This window comes from Eptatretus burgeri, chromosome 15 (assembly GCF_056783735.1).
Source record: "Eptatretus burgeri isolate ZD-2024b chromosome 15, Ebu_testis_v1, whole genome shotgun sequence".
Taxonomy (NCBI): Eukaryota; Metazoa; Chordata; class Myxini; order Myxiniformes; family Myxinidae; genus Eptatretus; species Eptatretus burgeri.
Genome location: NC_140975.1, coordinates 40,229,077 through 40,256,390, shown reverse-complemented (window position 1 = coordinate 40,256,390; position 27,314 = coordinate 40,229,077). Strand labels below are relative to the sequence as shown.

The following is a 27,314-nucleotide window of genomic DNA, read 5'->3' as shown; positions in this document are numbered from 1 at the left end:
GCAAAGGCTTGGCGAGAAACTACACACCACAACTGTTGACATATCAGAAAATTAACCTTTGCCAAGTACAAGTATCTGGGCCCTGGCCTAATACAGTACAGAGATGTCATTAAAATTAAACAAATTGACTGTAAGCTCACACTACAATGGGCAAAATGAAAACACTTCTTGCGCAGAAAGCGGTAAGAATTCCAATCATGAGAATTGAAGGAAGAGAAAATGCGGGACTTTTGATGAGACAAAATCGTGGAAAGGTAAAAGATATCGAGCTATCCCGATGACCTATCGATTGATGCATCACGCTTTCAATCAGAAATAACTGTTTGTGAGGGTTAACACCTGTTTTGTGTTTCAACAGAAGTAAAAAAAAAAAAAAATAGGCCCACTGAGGCCCAATAATAATAATAATAATAATAATTAAAAAAAAAAAACGATCTCTCATAATGCTTCATCTTCCTCTTTCACACATGTGGTACTCTTTACTGTATCATAATGCACTACTCTTCTGCTATTTAAACAAACTGCTCTCAATTCGACCTTTCCTTCATACCTTGCCTAAAAAATCCAACTGTTACAGCGTTTCTTCTCTCCATTCTCTGAATTCGCCTTTATTGCATCCCTCAAAAAATACCCCCGAGCTGGAGTGCCGGTCATCTCTGCCAGAGGTCGAAAGTAACTCTGTGCCAGACTGGAATAGGGGCAGTTCATAAAGTACGTACGCTCTACTTCCAGGTTTCAAAACCACCCACCCCCCTCTGTATGCAGGCGAGTGACCACCCAACCACCCACCCCCCTCATACATCGCTAATCGCTTGCAAAGCCAGCAGTTCCTTATGAACCGATGTTTGTAAGCCATGACAATGCAGTCCCTAGCGGTGTAATTTACCTTTTTATTTTAATATCACAGCACGTCATTTATGAAAATAAAAGCACAAATTGACATTCAAGACAATGTTAATGTCATAAATGAAAGTAAGTGTGCATATAAACTTGTGTTCCATTGTTTTAGTTAAATCTGACAAAAGCTTCAAATGTAATATTTGTCTCGGAGAGTCCCGGTTCTTAATTTAATACTTTTATTTTTGTATGTACTTTATGAACGGCCCATACGGGGAATCAGAGCGAAGTTTGAAGGGCTATAAAATCGGAACGAGAGCAAATTTCAAAAAAATGGCTCGTGTTGTTCTTGATAATAGTCCGTGGTATCTGAATCACCAATAACATTTGATCTCTCTTGATAAATGAGGGAGGAGATACAATTTGAAATCAACGATTTTCGCAACTTTGACAGCCTCGTGACGTTGACCTCGACCTTGGACGACCTTGAAAGTTATATCGTTGTGCACGTCTCATCGACTTCTATCCATTCCACTATTGGTTATTTGTCTCCACTCGGTTTGATTGTGGACGGACGGATGTACGGACAGACTTCGAGACTGTTATTATTAGGTCATCTCTACTGAGATGATAGAGATGACCTAAAAATGTGTTTAATCGCATATCTGACCTAAAACTTAAAAAAAAACCAATTTGCCATGAATGTTCGCTTTCCATAAACCATTCTTTTTTTCCAATTTCAGTGCCAACTCACCCCTCTCACCCTTCACTCTCAAAGCAATCATCACACTCTTCTCCCTCCAAGCCTCCCTCCCTCTCACCTCTCTCAAAAACTCCCCCCTCACTCATCCTTCTCAAAGTTGCCCCCCCCTCTCATCCACAAAGCTGCCTCCTTCCACTGCCCTCTCACCTCCATCTCTTCACTCCACCCCCTCAAATCCTCAACTGCCTTCTTCCCTCTCTCTTGTGCCCCCTCTCCCCCAGTACCACAGAGCCTTTTCTCCTCCTCATCTGGCCCCCTCCCCTAGCTGTTCTGCAATCCCCAACTCTTTCAACAACCCTCCTTAACCCCCCCCCCACTTGTCCCTTGTCCTACCCTCCCACCCCCTGCAGCCAAAGCCTCCTCCCCTCCCTCTTCATTAACAGTGTGGACCTCAAATATCCGGCGCCTTTGCTCAAACCTTTCAGATCTTTCCATACAGGTTGCCACTGACAAACCAGACATAATCTGCCAAACAGAAACTTTCCTCCCCCAAGACGTGTCTGACTCCCAAGTATCACTCCCTGGTTAATCCCTCCTCTGGTATGACAGACCTGAGCCTCGTCCTGGTGGAGGAGTTGCTCTCTTCATCAAAGACTCTATTCCTCACTCTGCATGCACTGCCCTCACTCCTCCACACCCCCAGGAATACCTCTGGCTACGGCTTCCCCTCCACTCCCACCTCATGTTTATATGTGTACTGTACCATCCACCAAACAGTGATGACTCCATCTACACCTCACTATCCAAAAACATGGACCAACTACTATCTTCTCATCCAAACTCTATCTTCCTCATATGTGGCAACTTCAATTGTCATCATGCCAGTTGGCTAGGTGTGGGTACCTGTCTCACCTGTCATGGCACTTCAGCAAAAGCTTTCTGCGACTCATTGGGACTGACTCAATCGGTCAACTTCCCGACCCGGATCTCAACCAATGGTACTCCATCTCTTCTGGATCTGATTTTGACAAATTTCCCTGACAATATCTGCTGCTCTTCCTCCGCTCCAATCGGTTCTTCTGACCACGTCCTTGTCAAAGTGGACATCTCTCTGGCTGTCATCAGAGAACCATCTCAACGCCGTCGAGTCTGGCATTTCACTCAAGCCGACTGGCAGGGTCTCCAAGCAGCCATCAAACTTATAGACTGGTCTCCTATCACTACTTTCTCCAACATCAACTCATCCTGGGAATTCTTTCAAAGAAACTTGCTCTCCCTCATGCACAGATTTATCCCCTCTCGTGTTCAGTTGACCTACCCTTCTTCACTGAAGTTTGTGGCGAGGCAGTTGTCCTGAAACAACTTGCCTTTGGCTCATGGAAAGCAAACCCAACTGAGGGTAATCTCAGTTCCTTCCATAAAGCTCGGAACAAGTCTGCCGTGTGATGGCAAAACCTAGCAAGTCCGGTTTTGGTCAAATTTGAGTTAGACCCATATCTGGACTTACTTGGTTTTTCCTGTCCTCCAAGTGTACTTAAATTAAATATAGCATGAGCATTCACTTCGATAATGTTATGGCAAAACCGAGCAAGTTCACAGTTACCCTACCAAAGTGTTGGAAAAACCTAGTAAGTAATTTACCATCAATATCAACAGCATGATTTGGATAAAACTTTGTCCTGAAACAACTTACAAATGAAGACCACAGGGGAAAACCAGATATGTCACTTTTTATAAATTACAGGGTTATTGAACCTGCCAATAGTTGGCAACATAAGGTTTCCTCTCACAATATTACTTTAACAAATAACCAGGGGTGTCACGTAATTTATATGGTATAAAGTTTAGCCGTGCAATGAAAAAACAAGTGTTGTCAAAGCTGAACAAGTAGAAACCCAGAGTTGTCAGTACTTTACTCCTGGTTATCTCCCTTTCATTCATGTTAACTGTTCCACCATAATATTCAGAGTTGAGAAACTAAAAAATGAAAGGTTGTAAAACTTTCACAGCATAAACTCTGAGCACTACAATGGCCTATTTGGTGAAATCATGGGCTCCGTAGTTGGTACATATCGTGGTTCAAGCCTGGTCAAACCTTTATTGTGACTTTTATGGGACCCACGCCGTGGCTTAATGGTTAGCGCGTCTGAGTACCCATCCTCATTCGATGTACCCACCGCCCAATCAACCTGCTTAGGCATATGAGGGAGTCACATGAGGTGACTTCGGCTATCGCGGGGGTGGTTTATCCTTGGTTTCCTCCCGGTTTTCCATCGTATTAAGTAGTACGGAGTAAGAAATGGAGAATCAGTCATCATATAAGCGAAATACCCTTGAGTATGGCGTTGAGCACCAATCAAACAAAAAAACAATGACCGTTTAATGTTGAAAAAAATAATCTGTGATCACCAAAGTCATATAATGTATGCTAAAAACCAACAAGCATAAATTTGCTTCACATCCTGGGTTAAAATTGCATGGCAATTATTAAACAAGGGAATAACCAGTGATGTCAGTTTGCAGCATTGATTCGTTCTTTGCTCTTAAATTAAATAACACAGAAGCTTGGCAAATGCTACATGCTTAATTTGATCGGCCAATGATCACTCTTCCATTTACTGGAAAATAAATCTATATGACAATTATTAAACAGTCCACCAAAGTCTTGAAACTTTTTTTTTCAGTTTCTTCAAAATTGACTTATCCTGACATCTCTGGTTTTCCCCTTGTGGTCTTCATATAATAATGATATAATATGACAAAATAAAGCTATATTGATATATGGTATCTTAATCCCATGACGCTAATGTTTTTCCTTGATAACTCAAATTGTCTGGAGCCGGACTTGCTAGGTTTTGCCATCACACGGCAGAAGTGTGTATCAACCTTCAGGAGAGCCAGAAAACAACATCTTTCTAAGCTCGTCTGAATTTTCAAACCTCTCTCCCTCCTCGAAATCCTGGTGGCATCTAATCAAATCTGTTTCTGGTGTATGTAACCCCTCCATCCCCTCCCTGACCTCAAATGGCCGCACTGTAGCGATTTCAAATTACCCACACCTTCATCTTACCACCCTGTAACTTGAAATCGCTTTCATCCTCCCCCCTACGATTTCAGATTACCCCCCTCAAAACATTTATTTATGTATGTTTATTTACAAAAAATAGTAATTTAATTGGAATTGAAGACTAATTAGGGAAAAACCATTGACCACATGACAGCCTTTAAAGAGTTTGCTTTTAATACATCAACATTTTTGTTACATTTTTTATGTTTCCAGACTTTGAGACGAGCTTTCAATTTTGTACGTTTTACGTGTTCTATTCAATAAACGTATCATGAGTTGTGGGCATAAGAATTTATCATTTCAGCTAAATCAGGGAGGGGGGTAATGTCAAAGTGGGGGGGTAATATGAAATCGGGTTCAGATTACTGGGAGGTAACTTGAAAGGGGGGTAGCTTGAAGTCTTTACACTGCTGATACCGCATGTGAAAAGGCTGAATGCCTAAACTCGGTGTTTGTAGCTAAATCTTGTGTCCAAAACCCATCGCTTTCTCTACCACGTTACCCAGTCGCACCCAACTGTCCCTGGAGTCTGTGTCCTTTCTCCTGACAAGGTGGAGAGCTTGCTGTCAAACCTCGACTCAGATTCTGCAACCGGTCCAGACGCCATCAGCCCACGTGTCCTAAAGACCTGCTCTTCTGCTCTTGCTCACCCTCTCTCTGTTCTATTCACCCTCTCATTTGCTCAAGGTCATCTGCCATCTGCTTGGAAATCAGCAAACATTACTGCCCTGCATATAAAAGGTGAAAAAACAGATCCCTGCAACTACAGATCAATCAGCCTTCTCCCAATCATCAGCAAGGTTATGGAATCCATCATTGCTTCAGACATTGAATCCTTAATCCTTCCTCTTCTCCAATGGCTTGATTTCCAATCATCAATTTGGTTTCAGACCAGGTCACTCTACCCTGGATATGCTGCTTCTGCTCTTCCAGCAATGGATGGAGGTCCTCAATGCCAGACATGAAATCCAAGCCATATCCCTGGACAATCCAGGGACAACCCTGGACATATCTTTCTATCCAGGCTGGAGTTCCTCAAGGTAGCGTTCTGTGCCGTTCTTTTTCTGGTTTTCATCAATGATCTCTCCGACTCTGGAAAATCTTCTATATCTCTTTGCTCATGACTCCACCCTCTGCCGTACCATCTGTCATCCCTCAGACCGGCAAGCAGCAGCTTCTTCGCTCAGTGCAGATCTGGATAAAATCACAAACTGGTCCAACACGTGGAACATGTCTTTCAATCCGGACAAATCTCACACTATCACTATGTCTCTCCGAAAGGACCGTTTAGAAAACCCCCCCATCCACTTTCTCAACAATCCTCTGGAAGAAGTCCTTTCTTTCAAGCTTCTGGGTCTCGCTATCTGCCATGACCTTTCCTGGAAAAACCACATTTCAAACCTCGCCTCCAAAGCCAGTCGCCGACTGGGAATCCTCCGTCGTGCAAAGTCCTTCCTTGGCTCACCTGAGCTCCTGGCCACTTACAAAGCTTTCGTCTGCAGCCTGATGGAGTACTGCTCTCCCCTCTGGGCTGGTGCTCCTGCCTCCCACCTTTCTCGGCTTCACGCTGTGGAAACTAAGGCATTTCGGATCATTGGCATCTCCCGCAATGAAGCTGAGTCTTTGGGCCTCTCACTCTCTCACTGGTCGGTGGTCTTTCTGTCTTCTACAGTCTCCTCTCCGGTCTCGCCCCCCCCCACTCTCTCTGAGATTTGTCCCCACCACATTTCACCACAACCCCCTTCTGGTAAAACTACCAAAATCACGAATCACTGCTCACCTTCACTCTTTCATTCCTCTTTTTTCCCGCCTTTGGAATAAACTCCCTCACTCTATTCAATCCTAATCTTCCCTCCAGGCCTTCAGAACAGCAGTTCACCACCACCTATCCTCGATCCTATTTTCCTATCCTATCCCCACCACCACGACCACCTATCCTATTCACCCCATCCAAATCCTCAATCTTTTCTACCCCCGATAATCCACCCAAGCCCACCTCCTTCAAATTCCCTGCTTTCCTTCCTGAAAGTCCCTGTAATGTCCATCTTCCATTCCCCATGTTCCCTGCCCCATCCCTCTCCCTTCCACAGATCTCCTAATGTCTCTGTTCCCCACCGTTTTGTCCTTCCAACTCCCGCCCCTCTTGTCTCATGCCCCCCCTTGCTGTGTGTTGTGTGTTAGCTCTCATACGAGCCTCGACAAGGTATACAAAAAAAAAGAAAAAAAAGATTAAACCCACCATTTTGACACACTTCTGGTCACATGATCGGCATGACCTCCACAACTTAACATCCATACCCTGGCCTAATGTAACCCAAATTTGGTAGCATTCTGACCAGTGTGTCTGGAGAAGAAGATTTTTTGAAGGAATTTAATAAGTCCACCATTTTGACCTACTTAAAGTCCAGTGACTAGAACGAGTTTTGCAATCCCCGTTACCAGTCAGAAGCAGAACATTGCTGCCAAATTTCAGCTGGATAAGTCAAAATAGGAGACAGACGGATGGACGGACCATGATGACGATACCTTTTCTGGAATTCCAATTCCAGACTAGAAGGGCACTTGGTAGAGTGCTGACCTCTGCCACGTAATGCCTGATCCAGGAGAAAATATCGGGCCCAATACGTTTTTTTTTAATATCATGCTATACGTGTATTATATCGTTTTTGGCCCGATCTCTCAATGGTGAAGAATCGCTTTAAAAATAAATAATTATTGTATCCAAATCCAGATCCGGATCTTCACCAACATCAAATCAATTCTTCCTTGTCACACACCCAATCTGTCCACCAAGTTTTGTCCGAATCTGTCCATAACTTTTTGAGATATCCTGCACACAGGCAGACAAACAGACAGAGAGGGGTGAAAACATAACCTCCTTCACCTTTGGTGGCGGAGGTAATAAGCTGAAGAGGAGGGGGTGGAGTGGGAAGAAGGAGGATGACAGATTGAAAAGTTGCAATTTAGGCTTTTAAATGGACTAGCTGGGAGGCGACGATGGTTCGCAGGCATTATTGAACAATGCCACGATAGGTACAATTGAATTCGTGGAAGCTTTTGAGGAAGCCCTACCGTAAAAAGCTATCTCTTCCGTCAAAATTGACCAAATCAAATCGGATTTTTAATATGTTGTACTTATGGACATTACGCACAGCTTCTAGGAAATGAAATTGCGAGAAAAAAAAAATCGAGTAAAATAAATAAAAAGTTCAAGTGGGCGTAGCTCCGCCCACAAGGGGCGTGGGACGCCCCTCATACAAAAAGACACAACTAGACCATGATATCTATCTTGTGTCCAAGTTTCATCAAGATCACATCAAACGTCACTGAGCTATGCTCTGGAGAGAGTCACAAACAGACAAACACACAGACACAATGAAAATAGTGGTCACTGCTGGTGCTCGCGAACCAATAAATAGTCCAACAGAGCAAAATCTGGTGAATCGGGAAGTTCGAGAGATTTCAACAACCCATTTCTGCTGCTTTGGTAGTTGCAACATAAGAGTTGTGGCTGAAACTTTCCTCTACACGGATGAACGGTGGGGTCTGTGATTGCTAGTAATGCGGTTCGTCCAGCCATTGCTTGTTCAAGTGAGTGAAATAAATCTGTTTTCTACAGGGCTGTTGCAAATTGCTCGTGCTTTGGCCACATTAAAGTAGTTAAAGTTAGGATTCGGGTTAGCTCCAAACAACAACAATCAACCAACAGTACTGTACTACTTTCAGCTTAAATAAAAGTCTTGATCGCTGAGCAATAGGGCTAATCCAAACTTTTAACCTCAGCACAGACGCAGCACTGACTACAAGGAGAAGTTACACACTAATTCCAGTCATTTTAATGCCACGAGATCGATTACTGCACATCATGAAGATGGAACCCATCTGCTCGCATTAGCATGAGGACGATAGAGATCCAACGATAGCTTTCGCAAAGACTGGGCTATTTTGTGCCAGCACCGCGGCCAAATTCAGGCCCGATGTATCAGAGCAATGAATCGGCAGCAAAGCCGCACCGTACTAATCACGCACGCAATCAGCTAAACAAATTCGTAACTGAATCCCGATCCAAAGCGCATTCGCTCACGAAGACGAGTACGCTACAAGCGCATGCTTACTCTGGACTTTCCACATTCTTTACTAGAGAATTCATACAACACCTTACCCCATCCAGTCTTGAGAAAAAAATAATAACGACAACCGTACCTCATGATTGGGGTCTGCAATCAGCAAAGATGATTGGTTAAGATAATGCAAAATGCCATAATATTTTGTCCAATTTTTGAACACGAGGGGTTTTTATTAGTGCAGACAAGGCGATTTGTGTTCTACAGTGTTCATGTATCTCATTCAATTTAAATGAAATAAAAATTTTAAAAGTTGTAAAAATAAAATTTATTTGGAAGTTGACTGCCGTTGGGGAGGGTTGAAGCACTGAGACGTGAGCGAGCAATATTGGAGAACAGACGGGAGAAAACAAAGGCCACCGACCTTTCTCCGATGTGAAAGCAAAAGACCCTGTGCTTTGGTCTCAACACAGAAGATTCCAATAATTTTGACAGATGTATAAAAATTCCACAAAATCCAGGCAAGACAGATGTGTTGCTGGGGCAGCAATCCACAGTGGAGAGCAATACTCCGCTGTTTACAGCAGGCGTGGGCAAAATACAGCCCGGAGGCCAGATCCGGCCCTTATATTACTTCTGTCCGGCCCGACATGACTCCCAGACCAGACTATATATGCTTCCGCCCTCAAAACAAAAAACGGGATTGTTGCGTTTTTGATCAAAATGGTTATTTAAAAACACAGTCGAAGCATATACATTTGAAGGACTTTTAATTTACTTTATTGGTGAACACTGTTCTACAGGAAAACAAAGCAACCATTCAACCCTTTCGACCCCAATTTTTTAATGTCGTGAACAAACTTTGGTACATACACGGTGATGAACATTGCGGTAAAGTTTCATCAAAATCATATGCGTAGTTTCAGAAAAGAAGTTGCAAGTATTTGTGCACGGACGGACGGACGAGCCATTCCGTAAGCTCCCTGGAACTACGTTCCAGGTGAGCAAAAATTATTTTGATGGTGTGGTAATTTTATGACAAAACAGCTATGTGGCCAGTGACTCAATTCCAAAATTATGTGGCCCACCAGCGAAAAATATTGACCACCCCTGGTTTACATTATTTCTATGGTTACGGACAATACTTCTTACATGTTGAAGACGCACTTTCGCCATCTTGGTCCACACGGTTTGACCACTCCAAGCCTGACACTTGGAAATGACTTGCCATTGAAAAGGAGATCTATAAATAGGTCACATGCCACCACCTTCCCAAAAACACTTCTGGCTACGTAATAAAATGTTGAAGCGTTCTTGTAATAAAACAGTGCACAAAACCTCCTGTCTATGAACACCAATGTCTATTAACACAGTTGCAAAGTACTGTATGCTTCAGGCATCCATCTTGGTCATGTGCTGCAGCATTGTCAATCCATTGCCACCCTCAGTAATTGCTTCATCTCCAACTCCGTTGTTTGTCCGCCTTCATATATTTTCTACCTGGGCCCTGCCATTGGCATTTCCGCCCTCTCTTTCTGCAGTTCCTTTTGTTTTGTTGCGTCCTGATCCGTTCTGTCTTCTAACTCTTCCATGAGCCTCAACTCTGCATACAATCTTACCATATAAAACACAATGTGTGTTTGTGTATTTGTTTGTGTGATGTGTGTGCCCCTTCAAAAGGATGACTTAAGAAGGGTTTAAAAGGCCAATCTTTTAACACGACTGTGTTGACAGGTCTAGTTTTTTTCAGGATAAAAAAAGTTGAAAAACATTTTTCATTAAAGAGTAATTATGTCTCCTTTTGGAAACGTAGACGGTGACTTGCAACCGGGCCTCAATAGATGTGCGCAGAAGCGTTTTTTAAAATAGCAGTAAATACAAGGCACAGGGAGGTGAAATTTGCTGCCCATGATGAGCAGTAATACACACAGAGTAAACCGAGTGTTCATTTACATCTGTAGGATGTCAAATAAATAAGAAGATATTAGCACACCTGACACGAGGCCCAGGTTTCCTACTTTGACATGCCTACGCAACTGCACCAAAAAGTAAACTGTTCCAACCCGTTATTTTTGATGGGCATTAAACTGACATATATACATACATATATATACATATATATATATATATATATATATATATATAAACATACATATATAAACATACATACATACATACGCGCGCACGCACGCACGCACGCACGCACGCACGCACGCACGCACGCACACACACACACACACACACACACACACACACACACACACACACACACACACACACACACACACACACGCAGAGTGTGACTAGCACTCCCCCAATCTCCATTGGACATAGTCCGACACCAAAGCTTCACCTCCAATCCGGAGGCCTCGGCTCTATCAAACCACAAAAATTACATGGTCAACATCAGTTAAATATCAAACAGAGCCGCCTACTTATCCAAGTTTCAGGCTTGTTTTCTCTCATCAGGACGGCATACCGATAAATATCTAACCAATGATGACCACATTCGTCATTTAAACATCAGTCGCACCTCCTCACTGTTATGGTGAGCATCGCCACGGATTATTTTTCACATGATAACACTGCATAATCCGCATATAATTTTATTGCATGGCACTCTCTCCCTCTCCCTCTGTCCTGGTCGTCGCTCTCGTTTCTTCCCTGGTCCCAGACACTTTGGAGGTCTGCGGTGCTAGTGGCTGTTGGCTGGCTGCTCCCGACGGAGCTCCTGGACCCTCGATTGTGGAGTGCAGTGTCGGGGCCATTCCAGAGAGCGGCAGGGAGAGTGGTCCCAAGCTGGGGAGGGCGACGGTTCCACGTACCGGTAGGCTGAGGCCACCCTGCCTCCCCGTGTGTGTGGTGTGATGGGTAACCGTCTTGTTATCCGATAGGTAAGGAATAGGTGAAGTCTGCGACTTGTGCATTTTCTTTGCTTTTTGTAAATACACACCTTGATTGCTTTTTATTGCATTTCCCCTTTTCCTGCCCCGGTTGCCATTTGACTCCATTAAAGCCCTTGAGTTCCCTTCCCTCCTTTCTCATACCCCACATTGCTTGTTGCAAATAAATTGCTTGTTCAAGGCCCAGTCACACCTTGACGTTTTAGCCAGCTTATGCCGATTTATGAAAAATTTGTCTAAAACGCTGGCACACGTCGAATACGTTATGGGTAAGTTTTGGAAACATTGAGAGCACGCTGAAAAACACTGCCATACGTCGTGGTACGCTGGTTTTCATCGTTGTACTTTGCGGTTGTCCTCAAATTTTAGCATGCTTGAAATTTTACGACTTATGCCAGCGTATGACTCACAAGTTCCGCTACGCTGGCCATAAGTTGTAGGCACGTTATGCGATCGTTGACACACGTCGACACACGTTAATTGTAAGTTAATCACAAGTTGAAACACGTCGAGGTAATGTTTAGCGTATCCGAAACTTATTTCTAACCTATGAGTAACTTGTTGTTGGCACGTTACGCGATCGTTGACACACGTCGACACACGTTACTTGTAAGGTACTCATAAGTCAAAACACGTCAATGTAATGGTTAGCGTCAGTGGTCCAGACTCCCTGTTTTTTTTTTTTTTTCTTCGGTATGACGATGATGTTGACACTTCGATTTCTCGTTACAATTATGATTTAAATCGTTGAGCGGCAGCCTATTAATTATATTATAACCGCACTAGAAATCGAAGTGTCAACATCATCGTCATACCGAAGAAAAAAAAAACAAAACCCAGGGATTCTGGAACACTGATGCTAACCATTACATTGACGTGTTTCGACTTATGAGTAACTTACAAGTAACTTTTGTCGACGTGTGCCAACGATCGCATATCGTGCGTACAACTTATTCCCATCGCATGTGGAACGTGTGAGGCATACGGCAAGTATGTCGTAAAATGTTTAACACGTTTAAAAGTTCAAGACGTACTCCACTTACTACGACGTATGATAGCGTACTATTCATGTATACCAAACTTACCCATACCGTATTTGACGTACGCCGGCGTTTTAGACGCATTTTTCAGAGGTCGGCATAAGCTGGCAAGATCGCCAAGGTGTGACTGCGATGTTGACACTTCCATTTCTCCGGTGGTTATGATTTGAAGCATTGTGCGGCAGCCTTTTAATAGGCGACGCCACGTGATCGTCGGCGATACGTGCAGCGCGCGATGCATAAGTTAGACTATCATTGGGCATAGGTTGTAAACGCCAACAACAGGCTAAGCATTCGTTGGTATAAGTTATCTATAAGACAACGAAACGTTCTGTGTCTGCTACTAATATGTTATGCATACAACCAACTCGTTATGAATACGTCCGAATATTTTAAAAAACCAACAAAAGTTCAGCGTAAGCCAGCGTTTTACATAGATTTTGATACGTTGCCATTGCTGGCTAAAACGTCAGGGTGTAACTGGGCCTTCACATTTTCCTTTCAATCTGCCTGTGTCTGTTCTTTCCCCTTATTGGTCCAGCAATATCAGTGCATGGATTATCTGGGAGATTATAATTCCCTTACTAATTGGCTCTTACGTCAGTCTGGCATTGTGTTTGCGGTAAGCTCGGCCACCTTAATCAAGATCCAATAAAGATAAAAGTAGCACAACTGCCGAGGACACGATTCCCTGATAAGGAGACTGCCTGTTTCCAGTTAACTAGTAGTCAGACAGAAGACACTGGGTCACGTGGTTAAATTGTTGGCGTTCGCGGTCGATTAGCGACCTGCCACGACACAGACTTATTCATGTGCGACGGCCTCGATTCCCGGTAAGTCCGGGGAGAACCAGGGTTACCCCCCACGCTCGTACTCCCGCGAACCCAGGTCCGCAACAATAGATTCAATCAGGTTTATTGGGAATATGCGATGGGAATAATGCGATGCCATTTTACTCCATAATAATAATTATGACTCCATAATATTATTATCGCCATATTATTATTATGACTCCATAATAATAATAATAATAATAATAATGCGATGGGAATAATCAGGCATTTTTGTTTTTCGCAAATAAACTCCTGCCATTCTCTTCCGATCATATGATTGTTACATCTTGTACTCCTATGTCCATTGTCATCACAGAATGTACAATGAAGGAGCACAAATAAATGGATGACATAATCTTCATTTCAACTGTATGTGTTATAGTGGCATACCTTTGTTAAAGAGTATACCGCCACATGATTTTCAGAGTTAAATTTTATCACGCAATACCATATTGTTCGAACAATTGTTTCCACACTGTGCTCCAAACCCAATTACCAACCCTCAATATGCCAAGTTTCTCAAACGTGCAATACAGAAAGGCCTTATAATGAGCACCATTGCTTGCCGAGAGTTAAAGGGAATACCTTGTGTTTGGCACATTTCATCGTGAAATTTTCTTCGCAGAGCAGGCATTCTGTGCAACAGAAAATGGCAACAGAAATAAAGATACATGCAAGTGATAACACTTGTACACAGTAATGAACTTGCAACCATGAAAAACCTCTGTTGCCGAATTGCCAACACGGCCAAACAACTTCACCAAACAAGCAATCACAAATAGAACGGCTGTAAAACAAATGGTAAAATTGCTGGTTGTGTGTTGCCTCATCGATGGGCAGTATCTCTCCGACCTGCTTCACTGGCACACACAAAGTGGTATCGCTGCAAGCACCCTTTAAAGTTGCAGCCCAGCGAGGCTCCTGACTGGCCACAGCGGGTGCAGGACTGGAAAAACAAACAAATACAAAAACAAACCTGATCACAGCACCGAACAATGCTGATAATGCAAAAGGACTACCTCAGACCTTCCTGCAAAGCTTACCGTCTCTTGTGCCATCTCCACTGCTTCTTTGAGTCCGTAGAGCCGCCCAGCAATGAGGAACACCTCTCCAGTCCATACAGCACACGCACAGTGAACCCAATATTCCTGGCAGTCCAGAGGTACCTCAGGAGGTTGGCTCGTCTCTACAGTTGTCACCGGGGACACAATCACCCCCACTTCTTTTGTGGCTCCCTCTACTTTGGCCTTGCGGCTACGAGGATCAACAGCCCCTGTGCTGCTGCTTCCGCCCCCTTCCAGGCCCTCACGGCAGCAGTAACACGTCGGCTTGCGACAACGTGTTCCCCGCAGGCCCCCACGTCCTGGCGGGCACACACTATTTGAATCCCTGCGTATCTTGCCTTGGCAGCTTGACCGTCGACGACCACGGCTTTCATTTTCGGCCTCAGTCAGGCAGCTCCTCGGCATTTCATGTGACGTCTCTTCAACTCGCTCAACTCTTTCCTCAACAACCTTGGACAAATCACACTCTTTATCAGTTGGTTTATTTTTCCTGTTAGGTTGGTAACCTTGTGGATAATATGGACCAAAAATATCTCCCAGGTCTTTCCAATTTGCTGAGAAGCCACATATGCAACAAACCAGAGGGCCTTTATTCGGTGCATCAGTCACAACACGAGCAATGACAACGCAGGACGAACTGGGAAGAACCTGGGGCATTGGCTTGGGTATGGAAGACCTGACAGCACTCTTTGGTTTCTCAAGTTTTAATTCATCATCTTGACTGTTCACAATAGTAATTATGCTTTCTCTGCAGTTGTTCTGCATTCTTATATAAGGAGAGAAATACTTCACTCTTGATTCAGGCTTTTCTTCATTTTTCAGGGAAAGTGACTTTAGCCTAATCTCAGGTTCATCTGGTTGCGCCATGATTAGCAAGCTCTTCTTAGATCGACTATTCCGTTTCTTTGACAATGAACCGCGTTTTGGACCAGAGCCCCTGCTTCTCTTCCTCCTGTCCTTGCTTGGGGGTGATACAACACTGACCTCTTTGACTGCACAGGATGAAGACAAGTTTTTTGTTTTGCAATGGCTGATATTCAGGAGTGCTGTTGCAATATTGTCCACTTTGCCATCCTTTGTGAGCACACCAGGCACCCTAACAACTGGAACAACATTAGAGGGAAGTGCCTTTATGGATGGGCTTGCGTTGGCAACTTTTGATGACGTCAAGGCTGGGATGCATGGAGGCGAAACCTTTCGAGAACTCATGGGTTTATTGCTTGCAGAATTGGAAGTATTCCCGGCCCTGCTATCTAAAAGAGAATCAATAAACCTCACTGTTGGCATGGTTGCCTGGGGCACGACGACGACTGGAGCCCTGATACTCCCTAAAGCTGGACCTACAGGGCGTAACCGGCCAGTGTGATTTGATGCTGAGGTTTGCACAGCTGGTGCTTTATTGCAAAGCCGCGCCGTGGTACCACGTGAAGATGGTCGAGTATAGACGGAGGTTAAGGCAGAGGTGTGGTTGCTGCCAACAGACAGCTGTGGTCGATGCGACGATGAGGGCAATGCATGCTCATTTTCAGAACGACAAGCGGTTACAGATGCAGATATAGGAAGCAAGGAACAAATGGGCTTGGGTAGATTAGGTTTGAGCAAGGTAAGGAAATTCTCCTTCGGTAATGATGGAATCCTTGTGGTAACCTTGGAATCTTGTTTTAACTTCCCATCCAAGGACAATGCTTGGCCTGTTGGGTAAGCAGCCCTTCCCAGGTCTCTGTTTTCAAGAGAAACAGAAACTCCTTGAATCACACTTCCACCATTTTCACCAGATGTGTTGAACAATGTATCAGGAGAACAGCGTGGGGGCTTTCTTTCTTTTCCCACTGCACTTTGCTCCTCTGACACATCAGAATTGCCTGTCAACAGTTCTTCCAAGGAAGCACTGTTGTTTGTAACTTCCAATATGTTGGGTGGAGCAAGCCGTTTTGGAGATGTAATCTTTTGAACAATCTCCTCCAGCTTTAAGCCACGACTTTTTCTTGGTGGCAAGATTTTAGTCTTCCCAGGGTTAGGTACATTAAAAAGTGTCTGTCTAACGTGTACATTTGAGCAGTTCTTTGTATTACCTTCTGCTTGTATCAAATTGTTTGGTTCAAGCTCAATTCGCTGTTTTTTCACCGTTGCTTCAGTCTTTTCTCTGCTTTTTCTTTTGGAAGTTGCATCATATGTATTTACGCCAGTAGGACAAGGAACTGGCTCGCTCATTTTACCCTCCAATCTCTTGGTCAATGAGGCATCTTGCTTCAGTGAGGGCATCTGCTTCCGCCTGCTACCCTGCTGCCTGTAGACAGGCTCCTGCACATGACTCAAAGTAACAGGTGAGATTCTATGATCTGTTGTGCTAGGTCTGGTAAAGTTCACCTTCTCTTCACATTCTTTCCCTTGGGGCTGCTGCCTGTTTTCATCAGACACACCTTGCAGGAATGCAACATTCCCGACACGTCGGGGGCTGATCCTAGTTGTATTAAGGACAGAGTCTTCTGAAATCAAGTTTCCCAAGGTCTTGTTTGACTGTGATGAGGAACAAGTAGCAGACACGAGTAAGCTCGTGTCAATTTTCACATCTCCCTCCATCATCGTGCTCGTCCTACGTCTTCTTACCGCCTGCTCAGAGCACGAGCCTCTTGGTTGGTTGCTGCCGCGAGAAACTGCTGTAGTTTCTCGAGAGAGTTTACGCTCTGTCACAACTGGAACTTGTCTCCCAGCTCGTCGAGCCATTGTCGTAATGCCACGGGCTGAAGCGATTTCTTCTAAAGCGGTGCTGGAGGATGCTGTATTTGTTGGGTCATGCCGCTGAGCTGCATTTCCTGCAACAGAAGGAGAGTTCGTGTTTGCTGCTGAGGTTCGACGAGAAACTACTGTATCACTGGATTTACGGACATAACTCCTTCGCTCCGTTCCAGTCGGCAATCGACCGCCATTTCGACCAGGTAACTTTTTCAAAGGGCCAACCATGTTATTGCTTCCACGTAAAACTTCCTCTGAGTATTGTGAATGGGAAGACTCGACATTGCAAATCAGATTACTGTTTGAAGGAAAGCTTTGCAACTGTATAGATGCTTCAGAACTTCCTCCAGTACAGGTAAAGGGTTTCTGATGGCATGCAGTCTTACTATCGAGATCATGGCGAATTGACATTTTTTTATTTGGCCTAAGTGATCGTCTGTTGCTTGTGGGTGGTGGAGACAAAGGTGTCAATTTCAAGACAGAACCATGAACAGCAGGTCCCTTTGTGGCCAAAACATGTACTTCATTTTGCAGGTTGATTACGTCTTGCTTACGACACTTTGAAATTTCCCTTTTCGATCCTTTCATTACCACTGGAGGATTTTCCAACACTTCAGAAACAATGCTACTTCTTTGATGGACAGAACCTGAATCTCCATTGATGATACTTGCATCACAATCAGCTTCAGTGTGGCTTTTGCCGTTATCAGTTTCCAGCTTGGACTGCAGCAGCATCCCTGAGGAATCTTGTGGGGCATGCCTCATTTGCTCATTGCTTGCATACTTTGCTTCTTGCATGTCTTCAAGATGCTGCTCTGCCCACCTCAGATCTTTATCTTTTGCTTCCAGTGGTGATGATATCACACGCACACACTTAAATGGGGTCACATCACTCGCAATCTTTGAAGCTTCATCTTTGATAGAAACGCACTGATTATCAAGTAACCCATCCTCAGAAGCAACATCCAGACAAGGTTTTGAAGCAATATCCCTTGTTATGTTTCCATCAGGCCCAATAATGTGCTTGGTTTTAATGTCATCATGCACAGGAAAAGCCAGAGAGTGTGCCTTTGAATCATCAGAAAGAAAGTCTTTTGGCAAGATGTCGGAAGAAATCACGCTGCAAGTTCTAGTTGTTTCAACAGGCCATGCTACTGGGATAATATCCATGCTTTCACTCTTCAGGGCAAGAGACACATTCTGCTTTGGTAAGCACTCCTTGTCGCTGTCAGCCTCTTCCAGGGCATGTAGTCTTTCTGTCGCCAGAGGACTGGAAGAGCAACTGCTGCGAACTGAAGAGTCCGTGCTACTCCCACGCTCACGAGATGCATCAGCCCGTCGAGGGGACCGTTTGCCCCCTCTCCTGTGCAAAGCCAGTGCTTCTGAGAGCAGAAGCTGTTGTACAGTCTTTGGAATGTTCTCCACCTGGGAACTCAGGGCATTCAGACTGCTCATGGAATCAAGTCGAGAACAAACATCCCCAACACCACTGCTTGTATCTCCAGAACTTCTGCCATCCAAACAGCCAGGGCTAACCTTCAAATTCAATGCCATGCTGTTCTCTTGTGTACAAGCAGTGGGCATTTCCCTTTCTGCCCGATTGAGTTCTGAATCTATAGGAGCTTCCAAACACCTACGTACATCCAATCGAACAATGCCAGGGTCTAGACTAGCCATAGTTGCAGGTTTTGGTTGAATCCTTTCTGTCCCAATGTCCAAAGAGTTGTTTGCCTCTGCACTTACGTGGCATTCAACTCCAGGGATAGGTTTGTATTGGCCTCCACTCATTGAGGTTGATGGGCTGGGAGAGTGCAGCAATTGGGTCATGGGCCCACGAATCCCACCAGAGAGAAAATGAGTAGGATCAGGGCTTTGCAGGGCTGGAGAGGAAGCTGATGCTGAGGAATACGAGGGAGACCTCCCAACAGGTTGTAGAGCTGGGGAAGGAACAGAGCTTGGACTGAATGGTTGGTGGTGGAATTGAGAAGGGGATTTCACAGAGAGTTCCAGGCTTGAGTAAAGACCAACCTGATTTGGTGTCTGTGATAGTGTTGCATTAGCCTGTGAAGAAATTTGTTGTTGCTGTTTCTGGGGTGATGATGGTTGCTCAAAGCCCTGAAGTACTGTACCCTGCTGGTAGTTGAATAGCGTGGAAGAACTGCCAAAGGATCCACCACAAAACCCTGACACTTGAGAGTCATACTGTGCAACAGAGAGAGAGTGATACTTTGGGCTGTAACTTTGTGTAGGGAAAGATGTGGAACTGTGAGGCTGATAATGAGGGGAAAAAGGCAATCCAGACTGGTTGTACTGTGGAGATGTTGGCTGCTGTGGTTGTTGCTGCTGTTGCTGCTGCTGCAACTGCACAGTGGGTTGTGCAAGATGCTGTTGTATAGATGTTGAGTGGTGAGAATGAGGACCGGGCTGGTGGTGAGGAAGAGGAGTGGTCTGTTGGTGCGGAAGAGGCGCGGATTGGTGGTGCGGAAGAGGCGTGGCCTGGTGGTGCGGAAGAGGCGTGGCCTGGTGGTGCGGAAGAGGCGTGGCCTGGTGGTGCGGAAGAGGCGTGGCCTGGTGGTGCGGAAGAGGCGTGGCCTGGTGGTGCGGAAGAGGCGCGGCCTGGTGGTGCGGAAGAGGTGCGGCCTGGTGGTGCGGAAGAGGCGAGCGCTGAGATAGGGGTGATGGGGATGGAGACTGGGGACCCAACGATAATGGTCCACCTGAATGTTGCTGCTGTAGGGACCGATTGACTGAAGAACCACCAGAAGATGGCTGGAAGGATGGTGGTGGGGGTGAAAAGGGGCCTCCAAAGCGATCCTGTTCATAAACAGGGAAGGACAAAGGAGTGGAACGTGGTCCTCGCCATTGTACCATGCTTTCACTGCTATATTGCCCAGGAAAAGTAGAGTCCAAGCTCAAGCCATAGCCAGACAGACCCGTCGGCTGCTGTTGCTGCTGCTGCTGCTGCTGCTGCTGCTGCTGCTGCTGCAATTGGCTAGTTGGCTTAGCTCCTGAGTAATAATAGTTCCCTAGATGGTTGAAGTAGCCATGATAGGGTGGTTGAGGGTTAAAGTACTCCGCCGCTGCTGGGCTTGGTAAAGGAGAAGGTGACTGCTGTTGATGCTGCTGTCCAAACCCTCGGTATGTTTGGCTTTGGTGCTGGTAACCGTCCCGGACCCCGGGTTGAGTGCCAGGCAGACCCAACTGCTCACTGAAGGACTGCATCTCAAAGTGTGTTCGTCACAAAACTGCAGAAAAAAAAAATGGTAAAATGTTACAAGCTTATTCCACCGTGCCATCACACTCCAATCTCCAACACAACCATCCTGGAAAACTCCATGCAAGATCATACAAATATATTATATTTCAAGATGGATCATTATAAAATTATGCAGTAACCAACAACCCATCTTCAAAACCATCATTAATGCAAACCTCACTTCACACACATTACATTTGTGATTAATGGAAAGGACGATAAGAATGTAGAATGCATGCAAACTTTAATCCTGTTGCAGTTCTTACATGCTGACCAAGCCTAGAAGATTATGGTAATCAGCTTGTGGTACCACATGCAGGCTTGCATTCCTGTCCCTTCCAACTATCGAATAGTTTCAGACCAGCAACGTCTGCAATGGAACTGGACAACGCAACAGCAGTAGCAATGGAAGACACTAAAAATGGAGGTTTTTAAAACCTTTTACAATTTCTAGGCTAAAAACTCGAGAACCTATCTCTTTCCTTAAAGTCCTGGTGGCACCTTATGAAGTCTGTGATGAAAACTCCCCATCCAATCACTTTCCTCACTTCAAACAACCATTAGCCCAAGAGCATCGAGTTAAAATATATTTTTTAGGAATGTTCGATATTATCATGAGAAGCAACATACCCAAAGTCCCTAATTTTCCTGTGTGTGCTTTTTCACAGCAGGGATCATGTATTACAACTATTTCGTGCTTTCACGTGAAAATGTACAAATTTGAAAAATCCCATTGTCCCCATACAACAAAAAAATATTTGGCATGTAGTATAGACTTGATATTTCAGAAAAATAAAAACACGACCTTTGGGCTGGTAGGATGGCCGAGGAGATACACACACTGACCTCTAAACTGTCTGGCCTTGGTTTGAATCCTGACCCAGCTATAAACTGTCATCCCGATGTTTCACAGGCAGGGCAATTCATCAAAGTGTGTGCCGTCCCTCGGATGGAAGTTAAGCGGGCATCCCGTCTGCCGGCATTAGTTGGAGGTTATTAAAGACCCTATGGCGTCCTTTGCAAAGAATTGGGGGGGAATCTCCAGCACCATGAAAAAAATTCCAATTTCTTCCCTGACTACTACTGAGAAGGCAATGGCAAACCACCCAGTATAACTCTTACTCGAGAAGCTGCTTCAGTGGCACCAACGCTCTGTAAAGAGTATGGTATGAGAGAAACAGAGACGGAGAGGGAGACGGGGAGGGAGACGGGGAGGGAGACGGGGAGGGAGACGGGGAGGGAGACGGGGAGGGAGACGGGGAGGGAGACGGGGAGGGAGAGGGAGAGGGAGAGGGAGTTTGTACCACACAACAACCAAGATATTCTCATTTTGTATTATTAATTAACCTCTGCCATCGAAGATGGACGGAGGTTACTGTTTTCACCTGTCTGTTTGTTTGTTTGTGAACAGTATTACGGAAAAACTCCTGGACAGATTTCGACGAAACTTGGTGGGGGATTAGGTATGGTCCAAGGATCATGGCATTAGATTTTGGACTTGGTCACTATGGCGGCCATTTTGAAAAAATATTTGAATTTTTTTTTTTTTGCATTTCTACATGTTTTAAGTGATTTCCAACCACCCCCCCCCCAAAAAAAAATTTGTTAGAGAAAAAAACAACAAATTTTGCAACTGTTTTTTTCAAAAAAAATTCGATTTTTGTTTTGGCATTTCTACATGCGCGTCGATCTAATTTAGTTTATTCAATCGTGGTTCAGTTGAGTCTGATCCGTTTTGATCTACAATGAATAGGATATCAGGTTCACTTAAGTGACCCAGCAGTATTGGCGGCGGAGGTTTTGCACTCTCCCGAGTGCTCGCCCTCTAGTTAATTTCCTGAAATTTGTAGGATTTGTTTTTCTTGGAAGTTGTGGGTTCTGATGTTTAAATAAAGGTGGAAAAAGTCTGATTTAATGCAATTTAATTCCAGGCTCTTGGGCAACAAAAAGGTGAAATTTTTGAAAGGGGGTATACACATTCTATAGGCACTGTATATCCAACAAACGATGGAACTTCCACACAAAATGCCTGGAGAGCAGTATGACCAGTTCACGAAGAAAGGAGACTTTACAAATTGGTGAACAAACAAGGGCTGGGATGGATTATTCTCTGACCAAACCATCAAGCAGTTCATCATGCGGCTGTTGCAAACATCTGGTGGAATGGCACGTGGTCATGGCATGACTGACAACACACTGACAAAATGGGTGCATGCGTTCCCACGACGTGTCCCCATCTGAAACGCATTGGAGAAGTTTACAGCAGTGCACTCAGTAAGGTCGGAGCAACAGAAAGACATGCGTCCAGCCAGTGAGCTCAAAAGACAACATTGATCTTAGTCGCTTAATTCAGTAGCTCGAAGCTCATCCTCCATTTGATTTACGTGAATCAGGGCTCTTGGTGAGCATCTCTACTGGGATTATAGCAGATAGTTCTGTGAACTGTGATCATGCTGTCCAGATTGGTCAGTCTGCAATGATCAAAATGACAGGCAAGACCAACGCCAAGATCACTCTATACCATAAGGATAGAGTGAAACGATTTGGTGGCATGAAAAACACTATCAAAGTCCGAGGGAGGGGAAGTTGTTGTCATCAATCCTTCCTTGCTCTTCATTAGGATAACCTGAACCTCTATTCTGAACACTAGTTCTGAGTTGGAAACTTTCCTAAGGAAGGAACTGGTTCCACAACTTTCCCAACTCTTTTTAGATGGCGAGCTGCATAAAGCACTAAAAAGTGCTCTGGGAACGATGATGAAGTCCCTGGCCAGCAGCCAGAAAACAATTCCTGATGATTCCATTTTTGTGTTGTATGGCGATCATCTGCCACACTGAGTGGAACCGTTCAACTAGCCAGCATCCCACCTCCAAGCGCTGTAGCCAATCAGCATTCATACAGTGCATTTGCAGATCCGGGAATGGATGGGACACAAAATATCTCTCTCAAAGTGGGGATGGCAAGCTCATGATCAATGCACCAATTCCGTTTGCCACAGACCAATTTGCTGTTCCCCAGAGACTTATCAACTTTGTCACCCGTGCATGTAAAACATGGTGCAGGAAAGCATGTGAATGTATCAAAGCAGGATTGGTGTGTTCAGAAATGTGCACTACTTGCATGGACACGTCATGTGATCACGTACTACATCGGATATCGAGTCTGGGAGTTAATGAAATTGATAATTTAACATAAGTAAAGTTCCAGAGACTTTGCAGCAAGCAAATCCACATTTCAATCTACTAGTATGCCCACTCCCTGCAGGATCATGTTATTATCCTCTGTGGTGTACAGTATATGGTCATGTTATCTCTGGTGTACAGTATACATTACAGTAGATAGATCTCTGCTCAGGTCCGTTGGTCTATGGTGGACGCGAGAAGCATCAAATGCCTCAAGGATGTCGAGATTCCTCCAGATTTCTTTCAGTTTAGTGTTAAACAGCAGCAGCAACCGTTTAAAAAGGTATTCATACATGTTTGTGGTTTATAATATTTTTACTTCTGGTAGGCTTGCCCCACAAAACACCATGATAAGCTACTTGTACACGTAAACATGGCATTTGTCCAAAGAGGAAAAACCCCTTGGAGAGACAGGATATTATGAGGATTAATGTTATGCAATAATATTAATGCTGTTATTACCATCCCCGAAGGAGAGGGTATTGCGTTTGGGTCTGTCTGTTTGTTTATTTGTCTACACAGAACTTTCATGTTTTCTCCGCAACCGCTTGTCGGATTTATATGAAATTTTCCCCAGAGGTGCGACTACTCATGCAGAACGTTTTGATAATTATTACGGCATAGGTCATATGGTAGGGGCAGCCATGTTGGAAAAATGGAAAAACTTTGGGCCTCTGTATCTTTGAAACCGCACCAAGGAAAAAATTTGGAAACTTGGCACACGGCAAGTACTCCTCATGGGGAATGTTTGATTTTTATGACGTCAAAGGTGCCTTCGTTATGACATCATAATTGCATATGTAGAATGGCACATGTGATCAATATGAAAATTTTTGACTGTCATCTAGGGATAAAATGGTCCACAGAAAAAAAAAATGATGATGCCATCGGTCACGTGATTTGGCAGCCATTTTTTTTTTTAAACCTTCAAAAATCATCTCTGAAATGGCTGAACAGATCAAGGCGAAACTTTACACCTATGACCACCTATCCATGAGGAACAAAAGGTTCACAAATGACATCGTAGGTCACATGGTTTGGCAGCCATCTTGGATATACCTTAAAACCTATAAAAAAAAATCTTCTTCAGAATGGCTGGACAGATCAAGGGGAAACTTCACACATGTTCCCCAAGCCTTGGGGATACCAGGGTATTCACAATTAATTGATGTCACATGGTCTGGCAGCCATATTGAATTGAACGAAAATCTTTTAACAAATTATTTATCTTGAACAGCTTAAGCAATCGACGTGAAACTTCACAATTATGATTGAGTGTTGATGGGGAATAATTTTTTTTAGATCAGACGGATGGTGTGGCAGCCAGAATTATATATATATATAAATTAAAATATAAAATATAAAAATATATATATATATATATATATATATATATATATATATATATATATATATATATATATATATATATATATATATATATATATATTTGTATATATATATATATATATATATATATATATATATATATATACATACACATACACACACCTGGTGTTGGCGCAGTGGTTAGGGCAGCGGCTTGGGATCCAAAAGGTCCTGAGTTCAATCCCCGTTGGGCCACTGAATTAATACACCAGGGGGTTCACTCAGCCTGTCATCCTTCCGAGGTCAGCGAAATGAGTACCAGTCTACTGGGCCGGTGTATACCCCGGTTAAAATAGGTGTACCATATCCCTGTGTCGTAAGAGGCGACCAGGGTTACGTCAGGAAGGGCATCCGGCGTAAAACATGTGCCAACTCACTATGCGGATCATACGGATGATCCGCTGTGGCGACCCCTAAAAAAAGGGAGCAGCCGAAAGAAGAAGAAGAAGATTATATATATATATATATATATATATATATATATATATATATATATATATATATATATATATATATATATATATATATATATATATATATATATATATATATATATATATATATATATTGTTACGGCTGTGGAAATTTGCAATACACCAGAAAGGTCCTCAGGTTAGATATATCGATAAGTTCATGTGTAGTTAGTCCACACCCGTTGTTTAGAGGGAATATGTGCGATTCATCCGGGCTGCGATGCTTTGAGTTAACCATTTTTCTTTCTCTATAGTTATTTTGGACCAATAATCCCCCAACAACCCAAACACAGCCACCTTCGCCTCTTTACCTCCACAACTCCATCCCGCAAACATCGCTTCACTGCCATTCCCAAACGACGTCCACCAACAACCAAACCACCACAGCAAACCCCCCACCAACTTCGCCTTTCTCCTTCCACAACCATCAACCACACCACCTGTCAACACCGAATGTCGTGCTGCCCAGGGCCCGTTCGGTGATTCTTGCCGAACGCGTTGAGCCGCGAGTACAAATGGATGCCTTTACGGGAGAGGAAATCGGATCAGGGGAGGCTCACACCCCTTTTTGCCTGACCAATGGCTGAACATCGGCTGGCGTGGCCCCGCCTCCAAGCGCGGTTTGATCAGTGAGTTTACATACACGCTCCTCCCCCAGTCTATAAAGACGCGAGCACAAGGCGACTCGCGCGTGCTGTGCTGGCTCGGCTGGTCGAGTGAAGACGGAGGTCGTCGTTGAGGTTGTCGTTGCGGGGGCTGGTCGAGTGAGGACGAAGGTTGTCGTTGCGGGGGCTGGTCGAGTCAGGACGAAGGTCGTCGTTGAGGTTGTTGTTGCTGGGTCGAGGGACGAGTCGCGGAGTGAAGCAGGGACACAGAAGAGGGCTCAGGGGCGAGAGTTCGCCAGAGTCGGTGCAGTCCCAAGGCCCCGCTCGCGGGACGGAGTGTCCGCCATTCCCCTCTCTCAACCCCGAGCATCAACAATTCCCCCCATCTGCGCTGAGATAGCGTCCGTTCCGTTCCCCACCCCAACCGTGATGTCGACCGACCAGCACGTGCCTGCGCAACGCACGCCGGAAGGATCTCACCGACCACGCCAGGGGCACGGAGTCAGGCACGTTACGCTGACATTGCGGCTCGCCCACCATCGCGCGGGTAAGACCCCTTCGGTCTCGTGGACCTGGCCGCTCACCCAGGTCCCACGTACATTTGGTCCACGGACGTGTCTGCCCCCTTGCCTGTGAGGGTGGCTTTTATTTGCTTTTTGTGTAAATGTGTGTGTGGCGCCAGTCTTTTAAGTAAACCTGAATAAGTGCTTGTATATTGCTTTATTCGGTGGTAACTCATTTGCTTGCTTTTACTGTATGACTGTATATACGTGCTTGCTTTCACTGTATGGCTGTAAATACGTGCCTTGTCTGCGTGTGCAATGAACTACTTGCTTGTTGAACTGTTTTGCCGTTTTGTTGTGTCCTTTCCTTCGTTTGAAAGTTCCATCTTGCATCACATAAGGGAATGGTAGTGGGTGTAGACACCCAATAAATAATCTGAACTGTCAAGGTCGGCGATAACCCCGCTCGGTTATCCCTGCAGCACGGAACGAGCCGCTTAAGCGGTTCGTGTCCGGAGTCGACCTGCGGCGTGGTACAACTCCTCGGTACGCTACCCGCGCGGGTACTTAGGTATATCGACATTCGGCGATTCACGCTATTAGAATGTGGACTGGGTTGTGGTGAGGTTAAACCCCCACCCGTGGCTAGCTCCTTGGCGGTA

The 27,314-nt window shown here is 44.6% G+C and overlaps 1 protein-coding gene across 5 annotated transcripts in view; it reads right to left on the bottom strand.

Annotated features, from left to right (window-relative positions):
• The window catches only part of LOC147012002 (uncharacterized), a 71,976-nt gene that overhangs the window by 6,680 nt on the left and 37,982 nt on the right, over nucleotides 1-27,314 (bottom strand). For 4 of the 5 annotated variants that reach the window (XM_085856527.1, XM_085856528.1, XM_085856524.1 and 1 more), the window contains 3 exons: nucleotides 14,491-20,489; nucleotides 14,300-14,393; nucleotides 14,033-14,082 (listed from right to left, as the gene is read on the bottom strand). In XM_085856527.1, coding sequence (XP_085712653.1) covers nucleotides 14,033-14,082; nucleotides 14,300-14,393; nucleotides 14,491-20,466 — 6,120 coding nt within the window. In that variant the 5' untranslated portion in view covers nucleotides 20,467-20,489. Of the gene's footprint in view, nucleotides 1-14,032; nucleotides 14,083-14,299; nucleotides 14,394-14,490; nucleotides 20,490-20,766; nucleotides 20,882-27,314 lie in introns of those variants that run through there. The other variant, XM_085856526.1, reaches the window with a different exon arrangement.